We start from the raw sequence: 16,995 nt of genomic DNA on the forward strand, positions 1-16,995 counted from the left end.
CCACACCTGCATGTCCACTACTTAACACTGCCTGCTCACAACTGACTGGTCGAATGCACATCTGTTGTTAGTTCAAGCTGCCACTATACTGATGTTGCTTGTACATCAGGAATGAAATCAGTCTCAGAACTTTTTGGACAGGCAGTGTACACAGTGCACATTCCACTGACTCAGAATTCCTCTTATACAATGTGCCATGTATCATTCTGAATTCTTCTTTGACAGCTTCTTCCTTCTTTAATGCCTCCAATGGATTTGGCCAATGGGATTTAGCACCTTTGCGTTTGCATCCTTTTTTTATACTACTGTGATGTCGTATTCCTGAAGTGTCAGTGCCAATCTTGCCAAACGTACTGATTGATACTACAGTTTTGTCAACTTACATACAAATAATGGTCAGACAGAACAGTGTTTGCCATATAATAAGGATCAGAACTTGCTGATTGCCTAAAACAACAACTAGGCACTCTTTCTCAGTTTTAGAGTACTTACAGTACACTGGAGGCATCAGCAATCACTCTTTCAGTGCCTTCCTGAATTTTCATGTGTCCCACAATCACTATTATCATTGTGTAGTTCCATTTCAGCAATATTGTCAAAAAAGAGAGGAGCCATGAAGGTGGCATCTGCCCCCTCCTTAAGGATGCAGACAGATCTTTCTTGCTCCTTATTCCAAGAAAATCTGGTGTCAACCTACATCTGTGTTTGTACTGGCCATGCCTTGCAAATGAAATCCTTTATGAAGTCTATGTAGTAGCAGCACACTGCAAGGAAGCCTCTCACATCACAAATGTCCTAGGGAATTGGGTATCAGTTATGGCTCTTACTTTATCTAGATAGGAACAGAATCGGTTTCCTTTAACTAGGCATGTAAATATTTTTATTTTTGTTGGATGACAGTGAGGCACTTTCTGTGACTCAGGCAAAGACCTGTGTTGTGGACACACTTCAGCATAGTTGTTAAGTATTTTAGATGTTCTTCAAATGTTTTACTGAAAACAATATCACCACCATCTAAGTTACAAAGCCTCGTCCCTAAGATGTTGAAGCAGGTGGTACACCACGAGTTCAAAAATGGCTCGAGTGATGCACATACTTTTTTCATTTTATTAAAATTTTAAAATTTAATTGAGCATTCTGACTGCTGATTAGAATTCATCTTGTCTTCAGTTAGACAATCACCCAGAGAAACCATAACTGTCTGAAATTGATGGAGTTCCAATTTTCCATGGTTTATAATTGCTTGTGAGAGCTGCAAGCCCCATCCATGGATAACATCATCTATGAAATCTGGTGAAATAATAAATTCAAAGGGCTATGTCCTGTTATAGATAGTTATTCTCACAACACAGGTTCCTGTTGGTTGAATGTATTTTCCATTTGTAGCTTTGATTACAATGGCATTTGAATCTCACAATGTAATTCTTTCTTGAGCTGGCAACAGAAGCATTCAATATGACACAAAATGATACCTTAAGAGTCAACTACTGCCAGGGCCAGTAGGTTGTTGATGAGGACAGCAAAGTGATTTGGCAACATCATTGCAACCACTGTAATGGTGGATTTTGATCTGGGGTGGTCTTGTTCAGTTTTCCTGACTTCAGCAACTGGTTGAGTAATTAGAACCACTGTGTGGTGACAGGGAATGACTGCTGTGGGTTGGAGAATGGCCTTGTTCAGGATATGGTGATGAGCTTCATTCCACAGATCAGCAGTAGTCATATGCAGTTGCCTAGTGTGCATTGAGTTGCCCTGTTGTTCGATATTTTATGGTGTAATAGTCATCAAGCACTCTTCTTCTTTCTTTACAGGGGTTGTACAATGGATCCATGTACATGGTGATCAAACCAGTAAGGGATCCCACGGTATTTGTGTTGTCCATAACCTCATATGTTGTTTGATAGTCATGGCCTTAGTCCATGTTTCTGACTCCATTCCTCTATGTTGGTTTGCCTTGTTGAGATTGGTGTCAATGATCAAGAAAACACTTCTCAAGTTAGCTATGCAACTTACACCTGGCTGGATTCACTGCAACTATTCGTGTTTGATGTCAAGACATTATCCCCTCATATTTCTTCTCCTACTATTTGACATTTTAGTGATGTGATGTCCTGATGGCCTTGCCAGCTGTACAACATACATGATTCTGTTGAACATGTTGTACTCTAGAATAGTATCTCAGCTTAGCAACATCCTCAGCAAATCACAGTTTGAATTTCAGAAGGGTCTCTACTGAGAATGTCATTTACATGTTCACTCACCAATTTTACAAGCATTAAATAATAAAATAATGCTGACTGGTATTTTCAGCAACCTAAGGCATCTGAATGTATGAATTATGGTATTCTTCTAGATAAAATGAAGTTTTATCGGATTGATGGTACAGCCAACCAATGGATAATGTCATATCTAACCAAAAGACTGCAGAAAGTTGTACTTAGTAATTCAACCAATATAGTCTGGGGACATAATTCTGACTGGGGGAGAAATCATGTATGGGGTTCCCCAAGGCTATATCTTAGGTCCACTGTTGCTCCTCATAGGCATAAATGATCTTCTGTCTAATGTTCAACAACAGAATTAGTTCTCTTTGTGGATGACAATAGTATTGTAATCAATCCAAGCATATCCATTATAATTATCCAGGCTGTTATGCCGTGGTCGGCTGATGAATTCTGTGTTGATTCCCAACGTTTCGTCTCCGACTGAGGGAGACATCTTCAAGGGGGTCTGTAGCTCAATGGAAGGTTCAACACACCCACTGGCTCGCTACTGACTGCCACTAAATTCCGTGTCCGCGCACTCCCACGCCGCGGCGTGACGTCACGTGTTTTGAAAACGTCAGTGCAATTGGCCGCTGTGCATCGCCGTCGATCGACGGCGACAGACAGCGGCCAATTGCACTGACGTTTTCAAAACACGTGACGTCACGCCGTGGCGTGGGAGTGCGCGGACACGAAATTTAGCGGTAGTCAGTAGCGAGCCAGTGGGTGTGTTGGACCTTCCATTGAGCTACAGACCCCCTTGAAGATGTCTCCCTCAGTCGGTGACGAAATGTTGGGAATCGACACAGAATTCATCAACCGACCACGGCATAACAGCCCGGATAATTATAATGTACATGATATTTCCGGCTGTGAAAGTCTACATTTTAGTAATCCAAGCATACATACAGAATGAGAAGAAATGGTAAACAAAGGTCTTAAAAGTCTCATTGGTTTCCTGTGAATGGTCTCACTCTCAATTTTAAAAAGACACAACATGTTCAGTTCTGCACATCTAATGGTACTACATCAATGATAAGTGTAACACATAGTGAGGAAACAATAAATAGTCTGTAAACTTAAAAAATCTTAGATGTCCATATTGATGACAATTTAAACTCGAAAAAGTGCATTTTGGTACTCCTAAAACAACTTAGTTCAGCCACATTTGCACTTGGAATCATTACAAGTCTTGAAGAGAGAGAAATCAGTAAGTTGATGCATTTTGCATATTTTGATTCAATAATGTCATATAGAGAATGTTGTGGGATAACTCCATCTTTAAGAAAGAAAGTCTACATTGCTCCAAAATGTGCTGTAAGAATAATATGCGATGCTGATCTATGATCATCTTGCAGACATTGTGCATCCTGACTACTGCTTCACACTACAGGGTTATTACAAATGATTGAAGCGATTTCACAGCTCTACAATAACTTTATTATTTGAGATATTTTCACAATGCTTTGCACACACATACAAAAACTCAAAAAGTTCTTTTAGGCATTCACAAATGTTGATATGTGCCCCTTTAGTGATTCGGCAGACATCAAGCCGATAATCAAGTTCCTCCCACACTCGGCGCAGCATGTCCCCATCAATGAGTTCGAAAGCATCGTTGATGCGAGCTCGCAGTTCTGGCACGTTTCTTGGTAGAGGAGGTTTAAACACTGAATCTTTCACATAACCCCACAGAAAGAAATCGCATGGGGTTAAGTAGGGAGAGCGTGGAGGTCATGACATGAATCGCTGATCATGATCTCCACCACGACCGATCCATCGGTTTTCCAATCTCCTGTTTAAGAAATGCTGAACATCATGATGGAAGTGCGGTGGAGCACCATCCTGTTGAAAGATGAAGTCGGCGCTGTCGGTCTCCAGTTGTGGCATGAGCAAATTTTCCAGCATGTCTGGATACACGTGTCCTGTAACGTTTTTTTCGCAGAAGAAAAAGGCGCCGTAAACTTTAAACCGTGAGATTGCACAAAACACGTTAACTTTTGGTGAATTGCGAATTTGCTGCACGAATGTGTGAGGATTCTCTACCGCCCAGATTCGCACATTGTGACTGTTCACATCACCATTGAGAAAAAATGTTGCTTCATCACTGAAAACAAGTTTCGCGCTGAACGCATCCTCTTCCATGAGCTGCTGCAACCGCGCCGAAAATTCAAAGCGTTTGACTTTGTCATCGGGTGTCAGGACTTGTAGCAATTGTAAATGGTAAGGCTTCTGCTTTAGCCTTTTCCGTAAGATTTTCCAAACCGTCGGCTGTGGTACGTTTAGCTCCCTGCTTGCTTTATTCGTCGACTTCCGCGGGCTATGCGTGAAACTTGCCCGCACGCGTTCAACCGTTTCTTCGCTCACTGCAGGCCGACCCGTTGATTTCCCCTTACAGAGGCATCCAGAAGCTTTAAACTGTGCATACCATTGCCGAATGGAGTTAGCAGTTGGTGGATCTTTGTTGAACTTCGTCCTGAAGTGTCGTTGTACAGTTAAGACTGACTGATGTGAGTGCATTTCAAGCACGACATACGCTTTCTCGGCTCCTGTCGCCATTTTGTCTCACTGCGCTCTCGAGCGTTCTGGCGGCAGAAACCTGAAGTGCGGCTTCAGCCGAACAAAACTTTATGAGTTTTTCTACGTATCTGTAGTGTGTCGTGACCAAATGTCAATGAATGGAGCTACAGTGAATTTATGAACTCGCTTCAATCATTTGTAATAGCCCTGTATATTTATTCCCTCATGAAGTCTGTTGCAAATAATCTACTACAGTTCAAAAGGTATAATGATGTACATAATTATAAAACTAGAAGGAAAAATTACACACATTACTCCACATTAAGGTTGTCTTTGGCACAAAAATGGGTGCACAATGCTGCAACTAAAATTTTTGATTACTTATCCAGTAATATAAAATCTCTGTCAGACAGCAAAGTAAAATTTGAAAGCAAACTGAGAAAGTTTCTCCTTAATAACTCCTTCTGTTCTATAGAAGAATTTCCATTATTGTAGTGTGTCAATGATGGTGGGAAGGAATTAGTAACTCACATCTGTATATCTTTTTTCTTAAAAAAGAGGACACGTTAGAAATGTTCAGCATGTAACCAAATGTACCAATTAATTTGTGATGCAAATAATGACTCAGTCCACATCCTAACAATTTATTGTGTAAAATGATCCATGGAACATGAAAATAACTGACTAACTTTCAATATACCCTTTTAAAGTGCATTGCCTCAATGTGCTAGCACCACTTAGTCAAGTGATGACATCCTTCAAAAAAAGCACTTAATACGATACCTTCTGCCACACCATTCATTATGAGTGAAATTTCATCAGCTTCCATCACATTCAGGTTCACTGTGTGACTGGCATTAAGCTCTGTTCTCCCATTGCAATAAAGGATTTGCAGACCAGCTGCTAGTTGGCACCAAATGTTTTCTTGATTTCTGCCTGTAATTTATCCCATCTCATGAGCTGTTCCCTGTTGTTATCAAACCACACTTGGGCTGCACTGTCCAAGAAAAAGTAGGTGTTGGCAAGACACATCATGTCATACACCTGTTGTATTTGGTGACATGGTAGAAATTCTTTAACCATTTCGTCAAACCCTGACCAGTGTCTCCTGAAAACACTTATGGACACTTGACATGCATCTGAATCACTGATGCTTTCATATCCATTGATGCCTTTACAATACAGCCCACAGGGGGATATAATGTTTATGTTTGGGGTCCAGCTAGTAAAGGCGATGACTTTTGCACAGTCATATTCAAACCATAGCAATGTTGATGTCAGTGATGACCTGGCTCCTTTTGCAAACTATGTGATGTTGAATCCAGGAACAAGTAACACTTATGAGAGGAATGTTGTCAAGAGAAACTAAAACATCACATTGAAAACACACCTATAGATCACACAGGAAAGTATACATTCAGCTAAACTGCCTGCCTAAGCAGTGTGTTCCTTTTCATATATTTGTAAAATGTTCTAGTAAATCACAATATTTCTACATGAGTAAGTCCCAGAACCTTCCAGAAATTACAAATGCCAAATAATAAATAACCACAGATGGCAGAAACTGCACCAGTGACCTATACATCACCAGCCAACAACTATAAGCACTACACAAGGTGTACAGGAAAATACGGAGCATACAGTAATATAAACATGTTTTCGTAACAAATGTGTGCAATTTCTGTTTGATTGACATATCACACATTAATATGATCTCTGGAGTATGTAACCAACTACATTAAAGAAAGGGGTGTGCAGCACAACATACATCTGAAAAACAGGCTTCCTCAGGACTGTGGTTATTTGTGACCAAACAGGTTTTCAAACACAAATTGGAGACTTTTCTCCTGGCAAACAATTTCTATTTGCCGTACGAATATTCAAACATATACTGGAAGCTTTTCTCCTGACAAATTAGTTTTATTCACTGTAGGAAGTCTTTACTACAACTTAATTTTCTTATTGGACTGCAATTCAGTAAAATGAATTTGATATCAGCTTGATAGTGCTGTTATAAATGTAACTCACTAACATAAATCTAAATGTAGTTCAAACTGTTCATACAAAAAGTATATAGGTTTGTTTATTTGATGTGGGTGGTTTTCATTGGTTTCCCTAAATCAATCCGGGTTATCTGGAATGAGTTCCAATGGCTAACACATTATAAACAGAAAGTCTCAAAAAAGTAAATAATCATTTTTATTTCGATTTAAATGTGGTGGGACATGAATGTGGGTTTTCATAACTGATGGAAGAGAGATGAAAATTTAGTGGCAGAATGGTGAAGAAGACTTAGATGCTCCAGATCTCTACATAAATCATTTTTAGATCTAGGTTGAAATTTTCACTCTGCAGCAAAGTGTGCACTGATAAGAAACTCCTGGTAGATTGGAACTGTGTGCCAGATTGAGACTTGAACTCGGGACCTTTGCCTTTCATGAGCAAGTGCTCTATCAGTTGAGCTATCCAAGCCTGACTCACAACCCGTCCTCACTACTTCACTTCCGCCAGTACTTCATCTCCTGCCTCCCAAACTTCACAGAAGTTATCGTGTGACACTTGCGAGACTACCTACCACTCCCGGAAGAAAGGATATTGTGGAGACATGGATTAGCGACAGCCTGAGGGATGCTGCCAGAATGAAATTTTCACTCTGCACCCTGAGTGTGCTCTGATATGAAACTTACTGTCAGATTAAAACTGTAAGCTGGAACTAGACTCGAACTTGGGCCCTTGTCTGCAATAGGCGAAAGTCCTGAGTCTGAGTCTCAGTCCAGCACACAGTTTTAATCTGCCAGAAAGTTTCATATTAGAGCACACTCCACAGCAGAGTGAAAATTTCACTCTGGAAACAGTCCCCAAGCTGTAGCTAAACCATGTCTCCGCAATATCCTTTCTTCTAGGAGTGGTGGTGTTTTCTCTGAAGTTTGAAAGGTAGCAGTCGAGGTGCTGGCAGAAGGGAAGTTGTGAGGACGGGTCATGAGTCATGTTTGGGTAGCACAGTTGGTAAAGACTTGCCTATGGGAAGCAAAGGTCCTGAGTTCGAGTCTTTGTCTGGCACACAGTTCTGATCTGAGGGAAGTTACATTTCTAGATCTTGTGTTATGATCCATGGTATGCACTATTAGATGTAAAAAGAAAATAGTTATTAGAGACAAAAACCACCAAAGAAAATAAATTGAGATGTGATGGTTAATATTTGTAGCTTATGGAACACGTTTCTGCAAGAATATCTTGGATGACCTCCACCCACAATTCTAACTGCTCTCTTTTGTGTAACGAAGACTTTTTTGGCTAAAGGTTGATTACCCTAAAAATACACAGATCAAAAAAAATTTTGCATCACCTCAGTTCCCAGAACTGAAGATAAATGTTGACTGTGGATATTGTATCACAGACACAGTCCCTTTGACTGTTCAGAGATGTCACTAAACCTGCCCAAAGGTGTAAACAACCATGCATGAGCAGCACCTATTAGACGGAGGGGGTCCAACAGCCGATCAGTTCCAGTCATTCCACCAGGAAGGAGGTACATGGTTCGTGTTGTCTGTAGTTCAACCATGCCTAGATGGTCAATACCACAGTTGGATCATGTCCGCATTGTTACTTTGTGCCAGGAAGGGCTCTCAACAAGGGAAGTGTCTAGGCGTCTCGAAGTGAACCAAAGGGATGTTGTTTGGACATGGAGGAGATACACAGAGACAGGAACTGTTGATGACATGCCTCACTTAGGTCACCCAATGGCTAATACTGCAGTAGATGACCGCTACCTACAGATTATGGCTCAGAGGAACCCTGACAGCAACATCACCATGTTGAATAATGCTTTTCGTGCAGCCACAGGACGTTGTTTTATGACTCAAACTGTGTGCAATAGGCTGCATGATGTGCAACTTCACTCCCGGTGTCCATGGCAAGGTCCATCTTTGCAACCATGACACCATGCAGCACGGCACAGATGGGCACAACAACATGCCGGATGAACTGCTCAGGATTGGCATCACGTTCTCTTCACCGATGAGTGTTGCATATGCCTTCAACCAGACAATCGTCAGAGACATGTTTGGAGGCAACCCGGTCAGGCTGAATGCCTTAGACACACTGTCCAGCGAGTGCAGCAAGGTGGAGGTTCCCTGCTGTTTTGGGGTGGCATTATGTGAGCCGACGTACGCCGCAGGTGGTCATAGAAGGTGACTTTATGATATGTGAATGCCATCCTGTGACCAACAGTGCAACCATATCAGCAGAATATTGGTGAGGCATTCATCTTCATGGACGACAATTCGCGCCCCCATTTTGCACATCTTGTGAATGACTTCCTTCAGGATAACAACATCGCTCGACTAGAGAGGCCAGCACGTTCTCCAAACATGAACCCTACCAAACATGCCTGGGATAGATTGAAAAGGGCTGTTTATGGACAAGGTGACCCACCAACCACTCTGAGGGATCTATGCCGAATCGCCGTTGAGGAGTGGAACAATCTGGCCCAACAGTGCCTTGGTGAACTTGTGGATAGCATGCCATGACAAATACGGGAATGCATCAATGGAAGAGGATGTGCTACTGGGCATTAGAGGTACCGGCGTGTACAGCAATCTGGAACAACACCTCTGAAGGTCTCACTGTATGGTGGTACAACACACAATGTGTGGTTTTCATGACCAATAAAAATGGCAAAAATGATATTTATGTCGATCTCTATTCAAATTTTCTGTACAGGTTCCGGAACTCTCAGAATCGAGGTGATGGAAAACTTTTTTTGATGAGTGTATTATACCATATGACACGACAGAGTGAAAACAGACAGAAGAAGCAGCTCTGATAGCATTCATATCACTGACCACGGTAACCAGACGCAGGGGTAAGTTGCCACACTGAGTCTTTTTTGATGGTCTAGAATATGCCCAGACCAATTTAACCTGCCATCAATTAGAATTCCCTGGAAATTACAAAATTCACAATGTAATATATTTGGGTTATCATATTTCAAGTGGATTACTTCATTTTCTTGTTGAGATAGATGAAACTGCATATATTGAGTTTTTTCAGTATTTAGTGCTAACCAATTAGACTTAAACCAGTGTAAGATGTCTACAAGTACAGCATTACATTTATTTTCTAGTGCACCCGTTTTTCAGCTTTCAAGAAGAATAGTAGTGTCATCAGCAAAAAAGCAAATTTGCTCTCAGTATTTGTACAAACTGGGAGAGTGTTGATGAAGATAAAACATAGTAAAGGACCCAAAACGGATCATTGTGGTACTCAGCACTATCATGTGCCTTTGCTCAAACTGTAAAAAGCAGCCTTCCTTAAAATAATGTTGTAGTCTATGCAGTCAAAGGTCATTGATGAGTTGCAGAAAATTCTATATGTATGTTACACACCAGTTTCTCTAACATTTTTGAGAAGCAGCTTAGCAGAGATAATGGACAATGGTTTGATAAATTAGTTTTATCACCCTTCTTAAAAAGTAATTCCACAATAGCAAACTTTAATCTCTCTGAAACACTGAAAGGAGTCTTTGAAAATGTGACATAGGACTTCATATAGATCATTACAGCAGTGCTTTATAGCTTTGTATGATATGTTGTCAATAGCTGTGGTATTTTTGGTTTCTAAGATCTTGATTATATTTTCAGCTTCACTAATAGTGACTGGAGCCATACAAATTAGGTCATGTATGTTGTGATCAGCTCCTAATAAATTTACGGCCATATTTAACAAGTCCTTACAACTTTCACATTCTGCTGAAGTTAAGAAGTGATAGTGAAATACATAAGAAATTGTTACAGTATTATGTGATGCGCTATCACTCACTGACGAGTATGGTTGTCTTCTATGGAACTCAGTTTCTATGAGATCTTAAGTGACTTTAGAAGCCAATCCTGGAGTTGCAGATTTTTCCACATTTTGTTCTGGTGGGGACTGGCTGCATAGTGTCACTGATCTTCAGGAGGCTCCATTGTTTTCTAGCATTGTGCTTGTCAGTTTCTATTTTCCACCTCAATTGCTCAACGTGCTTAATACCTTCCCAGACACTGCAATGCCATATTGAATGGCTAAGTGCAGTATTTTTCCAGTTATCAGTTTCAATTTGACATCTTTTCATGTTGTCCTTAAGTAAATCTTTGTATCTTTTCTGTGGACTTCCTAGTTTTCTTTGACAATCCTTTACTTGGGAATGCATAATTTGTTTTGGAAGACGGGATTCAGGCATACAAACAATGTGGCCCATCCACAGACTTGATGCTTGATGATCATGGCTTCAATGCTCATAGAGTTTGCTTCTTCCAGAACACTGACGTTAGTGCGCTAATCTTGCCATTTCACCCTTACGATTTTTCTCAGACAGTGATGATGGTACTTTACCAGACATTGTATGTGCATTACGTAAGTAGTCCATGCTTTGCACCCATATGTGAGAAATGGTATAACAGTATCGTGGTATACATACAGCTTGGTCCTAATGCTGATGTTATGGTTATCAAAGAGTCTTTCCCACTGATGACCAAACGCCATACTGGCACATTTGAGGTGATATTGTATTTCACCATCACTACTTGCATTTGCTGAAATATGGCTTCCAAGATACGGGGAGTGTTCTATGTTCTACAGGACTTTTCCTTGTACTGTAATTCTTGGGGGTATAGCAATGGAGTTGGGTGCAGGTTGGTGTAGGATCTGCATCTTCTTGATGTTAAGGTTTAGACCAATGCTTGTGTATGCTTCATCCAATGCATTTAGGATAGTTTGTAGATCTTCTGAGCTGGCAAGAACGACATTATCGTCTGCATATTGTAGTTCAAAGATGACTGCAGTGGATACTTCAGTCTTGGTCCATAGTCTGTTGAGATTGAATGGACCACCACCAGTCCTGTATTCCATTTCTATGTCCTTTGGCAGCTTCCTGTTTACAAGATGAAGTATAGTTCCAACAAATATTGAAAACAAAGTAGAAGCTATCACATGACCTTGTTTTGCACCTGCTTTATTTTGAAATTCTCCCCAGGGCCATTGATGTTATCATGCAGTAGTCTAAGAATGTTAATGTACTTCACACAACAGCCCCTGTTTTAGTTAAGATCTTCCACAAGGATTGATTGAGTCAAAAACCTCTACAAGATTTATGAACTCCATGTACAGAGGATGTTGCTGTTCTTTACACTTTTCCTGTATTGGTCTGACACACAGAAAACCATCTCTGTGATACTGTGATGAAGTCAAAATCCACACTGTGTTTCAGGTAAACAGACTTCAGCGAGAGGTATCACGCAGTTGGAAAGAATTCGAGCAAGTATTTTTCCAGCAGCAGATAGAAGGCATATTCCATGTAGTTACCAGAGTCAGTTCTGTTGCCTTTTTTGAAGATGGTAACTATCAGTGCATCTCTGAAATCTGGAGGAATGATTTCGGTGCTCCATATTTTGGCAATGAGAATGAGTATATGACCAGCAAGGGTATTTCCACTTTCCTTGAAAAATTTAGCAGGGATTTCATCTGACTCAGCAGTTTTGTTGTTTTTGAGTTACTTAATAGCTTTCTCAACTTCTTGTAGAGAACGGACTTCACCAAGATGAGGTTTTGTAGGTTCTTGCAGAGTTGTGGAAAGTACTGTTCCATTGATCTCTGGGTCTTTATTAAGAGTTCATGGAAATGGTCGTTCCATCGTGTGCTAATGGAGTAGCTGTCCTTCAGGAGGGCAGGGGCATCCCTCAGTTTAGACCTTGAGTTACTGGGCCATATATAGTTTTTGTTATGCTCAAGAAATCTTGAGTGTTGTTAGCTTCTGCTAGATGTTGCATTTCTTGAGATATCAGCATCCACCATTTGTTTTTCACAGCATGAGTTTTCCTCTGCACTTCTGCCTTCACTTCTTGATATTCTCTTTTCTTGGTGATTGGCTTAGGATTGCTCTGCCAAGCCTGATGTACCTTTCTCTTTTTGTTTGGTAGTACCTGAATTTCTTGGCCATTTTTGTCAAACCAGTCTTGGTATTTAGTCTTGCAGTATCCAACTGATTCTTCGGCAGCTGACATTATTGCAGCCTTTAGTGTTACCCAGTGTTCTCTGGTGTTTTCAGGATATTTATCTGGTAGCCTTTCATCCACGAGTTTCTGGAATTTTTCTTTATTGTTACTATCCTTAAGACAGTCAGCATTCATTTTAGATCTTGCAAGTTTTCTCTGTTTCGTACATTGTAAGTGAATGTGAAGGGTCATCACAGACTGTATCAGTCAGTTGTCTGTCCAGCAATCATCAGCACTTGTAAACACTTTCATGATAATGACATTGCATTGGTCTCTGGTTTGCACAATTACATAATCAATCATGTGCCAGTGCTTAGGGCATGGATGTGCAATGAGGTTTTAAACTTATCATTCTGCCTGAAGATGGGATTAGTGAGAACTAAGTTGTGCTCTGACCATTTCATGAGCAGAAGAGTTTTGTTAGAATTGCACTTCCATATCCCCTCTTTTCCAGTTACTTTGGGCCAAAGTGTTGAGTCTCTACCAACCTGTGCACTGAAGTCTCCCAAGAGGATGACTTTGTCAGTTTGGGGTATTCTTCGTAGAGGCATTTCAAATTGGGCGTCGAAGTCTTCCTTTTCATCATCTTCACAAGTGAGCATCGGGGCATATGCACTGATAACAGTAACGTGTTGGTTATTGGTGAGTTAGAGGATTAAGCTCATTAGTCTTTTGATTATGACAGAAGATAGTTCAGCAAGGTGAGGAACAAATTTTTTTTGTGATAGCAAAGCCACCACCATGAATGCATGGTTCATGAATTTCTTTTCCCTTCCAAAAAAATAGTGTAACCACCTCCTTGTTCTTTGATTTGTCCTTCGCCTGGTATTCTAGTTTCACTGAATGCTGCAATATCAGTTATAAATCTTTTAAGTTCAGGAGAAATAATAGCTGTTTGCCTTTCTGGTTGTCTTATTGTATCATTATCCATTAGAGTTCAGATGTTCCAAGCAGCAAAGTTTATCTTTATTTTCTGTCAACTGCATGTGGTGTGTTCTCCGAGTGTGGCTTCCCACTTGGGTTAAAAATTGTGGCTGACTTTGTTTAGGGCACCTTTTATAGCCCCCTCCCCATTCAGGGTGAGCAGAGTGGTTCCTAAACAGGCCTTCTCAGTCACGAATGCAGCACATGAGTTGCTTTACAGCCTCTTCTCAAGCAAAGTGGTAATCACACATTTGTCATCTACGTGCCTGTCCATCGGTAGGAGCTCCTAGACTACATAATCTTGCTCCTGTCACAATTCCCTGATCGCCGCAGGACTTGTGGCAAGTGCTATGTTCTTCAGAAGATGCCTGTGCATGATATCATTTAGTGTGGGAATGCTGCTGCACAACAACAGTTACATATTTTTAACAGGTTGGGGACCTGTGCCCAGTGGCATAGTAGTTACAATGACTGGAGATTCCAAACCTGCTGCAGCCTTTGTCCACCTTTCCAACTGCTGGAGACACTTTGGTTGTCCCTGCTCCTGGTCTGCTGTTGAGAACTTTAAACCCATACCAGCTCATCCAGCTTCCTAGAAGCCGTTGGTGTAGTAGAGGAGATTCTGTATATACCGAAAGGATATTCAAGATTTTCTGTCAGGGTTTACTCCCTTAGTCATCAAGGATCCCTTCCCATCCCACATGACAGTGGGTTCTGTCTGTATTAGCCCCAGAAAGATGGATTGCCTCTTCTGCCAGCTCTGCAATTCTGAATTCCACATTCTCCGCCTGTGGCGTCTTACCCTAACAAGGAGGCCTCACAAGGATAGGATTATGTACCACCTTGCATCATAGCTTATCTCTGTGGTATTATCATTCTTACTGCTCTTGGCACACTCTAATAATTCAGAGGGCATGTCCATTGAACATCCCTTCAGTAGTCTGCAAGTGCGTCATGCATTTATCTCAATCATCACCATCAGATCACATGAGCATATTCCATGATCTATAATTGTGGATAAAGCTACATTCATAGAAGAATTAATTAGCACATATTTATGTTTAACACATATTTACGTTTACTCATCTAGTACATTGTGTGAATGTTCTGTACTTGCCTGGACTTGATTCCTATCAGATATTATCTGGAATTGTTCTTGTACTGATGCAGATGTTAATTAAAATAGATATTGGATGTGAGTGGACTTCCTTTGGAACCCTTGCATTCTTTGCATATGAAAATGTGGCCTGGTGTGGACTGTTAATTGTGTTTGTGTGACATATTTTGTATCTGGGACTTAATTGCAAAAATAAAATTAGTCTCAAGAAAAACAACAATAATCTTAACTGTCATAGCTCCCACTAAAATAAGGAAATAAAATAATGGTCTGGATCTGTTATAAAATATTGTTTGACCTTATGTGGTCCATTTGAATAATAATAGACAAATGATTTACTTATGCTCTCAGTAATCAAGATAGCTACAAAGGATTCAAAACGATTAATTCACAGCAATTTTTATCACAAGTTTAAGAAAACACTTGTTTCCATTCTGCACTACTTAAGAGAAAAAAAAACTCATCACAGATATGTCAAAAAGCAGAAAAATAATGTACATTTGTAAACTAATACGAATGAATTCATACCTGGTTCTCTTTTTTCCACTCTATATCAGTCTCCTTTGGAATTTCAAGGTTTTTCACCCTTTCTATAATGTTTATGGGGCTGAAGCCAGTCATTTTGTAATAGTGAGCTGCAAGTGTCCAGTCTTCTTCACAATCACAACTCAAATGAACAAATGCAAAATTTAATTATTAAACTCATATGATCATTCTGCATAATACAATAAACTGTAAGAAATGTTATACGATCAGAGTCCTGTCTCCAGTCAATAGGGATAATAGCAGAAAATAAATTAGTTTTAAGTGTCCCATTAGTGGCAATGTTATTAAAGATAATAGAACTTCAGAATGGAAAAAAACAGACAGGAAATTAGCTGCAGCCTTCCTGGCATTTGTCTTTAATGAATACAGAAAAAACCATGGAAAATCTAAAGCAAGAGATAGGGATTTGATGGCAAGACTGCAACCAAAACAAAGTGATCTATGAGAAAACATGGCAAACAAACTATTCAGTGAACAGAGAGACATTAAATGAAACCAAAACTGGTAAACAGTTTTTAAGTTAAACTAATTAAGATTTTTATGAAAGGATACTATTATAAAAGTCTTTTTAGAACAGCATTGTTATAAAATATTTTGAGCAAATTGCAATTTTGAGGCATTCTTCAATTTTTTTCTTCATATTACCCCACACTACTATAGCAGTTGTCTTCCCTAAGAGTCGTCCAGTGTATTTTCTCTACTGTTTTAGCAGATATTTGAAATTTCACTTTTGCAATGTGTAACTTGAGTCAGACGAACCAAGTATTGCTAATCATGTCTTTCATGTAACATCCAGTGTCAATGGAAAGCATCAGTTTATTTCCCATTACAAACAAACTGATTTTTAAAGTGGAATTTTATGTGCCCATGCCATAGAGTGATCCCAAAATAGTCTAGTGTGACATTTATCTTATGTCACGGATTAACAGAAAAAGTAAAACATGAAGAATACCAATACTCCAGCAGCGACAGTACTGTCCTGGTCAGTGTTGACCGCTACAGCTATGCAAACGCGCTGCTTAGTCGCTGCTGAAGTACTGGTTATTTGTTATGTTTTACTGGTCCTGTTAATACATACACATAAAATGAATATCACAATAGACTAATTTGGGATGGCTTTATCAAGCAGGTATGTAAAATTCCCATTTAAAAATCATTTTGTTTATAATGGGAAACAGACTGATTATTTCTATTGATTCTGGGCATTGCATGAACTGTGTCATGAGTAGTATTTCTTTGGGCCAACTCCATCTACATAGAGCAAAAATGAAATTGCAAATATCAGTTGAAACATCAGAGTAAATGTGCCAGATGACTCTTTGGAGAGACATCCTGTATACTGCTTGGTAGAGGCAATTCTTTTTCTTTTTACATTTCAAGAGCAAGAAAATACCTACCAGTCTGGTTTCAAATGCATCCTAATCTCTAATATGTTGTTCTGAAAAGCCTAACATGAAATATATGATTGCCACAGTATGGTGTTTCACAGTCTGAAATAATGCACGTTTAATTTACCTCACAAGATTTCAAAAGTAGAATATTCCCATTCCGTTTTTTCAGAGTAAATCCATAAAATTTTTGAATGGGTTGGTTA

The 16,995-nt window shown here is 39.9% G+C and overlaps 1 protein-coding gene across 1 annotated transcript in view; it reads right to left on the reverse strand.

Annotated features, from left to right (window-relative positions):
* Window positions 1–16,995, reverse strand: part of LOC126470607 (Hermansky-Pudlak syndrome 3 protein-like) — a 172,789-nt gene that overhangs the window by 59,140 nt on the left and 96,654 nt on the right. The window contains exon 10 of the mRNA XM_050098560.1: window positions 15,384–15,522. Within this exon, the coding sequence (XP_049954517.1) occupies window positions 15,384–15,522 (139 nt within the window). The remainder of the gene's footprint in view (window positions 1–15,383; window positions 15,523–16,995) is intronic.

The sequence above is a fragment of the Schistocerca serialis genome, chromosome 3 (genome assembly GCF_023864345.2).
Source record: "Schistocerca serialis cubense isolate TAMUIC-IGC-003099 chromosome 3, iqSchSeri2.2, whole genome shotgun sequence".
Classification (NCBI taxonomy): domain Eukaryota; kingdom Metazoa; phylum Arthropoda; class Insecta; order Orthoptera; family Acrididae; genus Schistocerca; species Schistocerca serialis.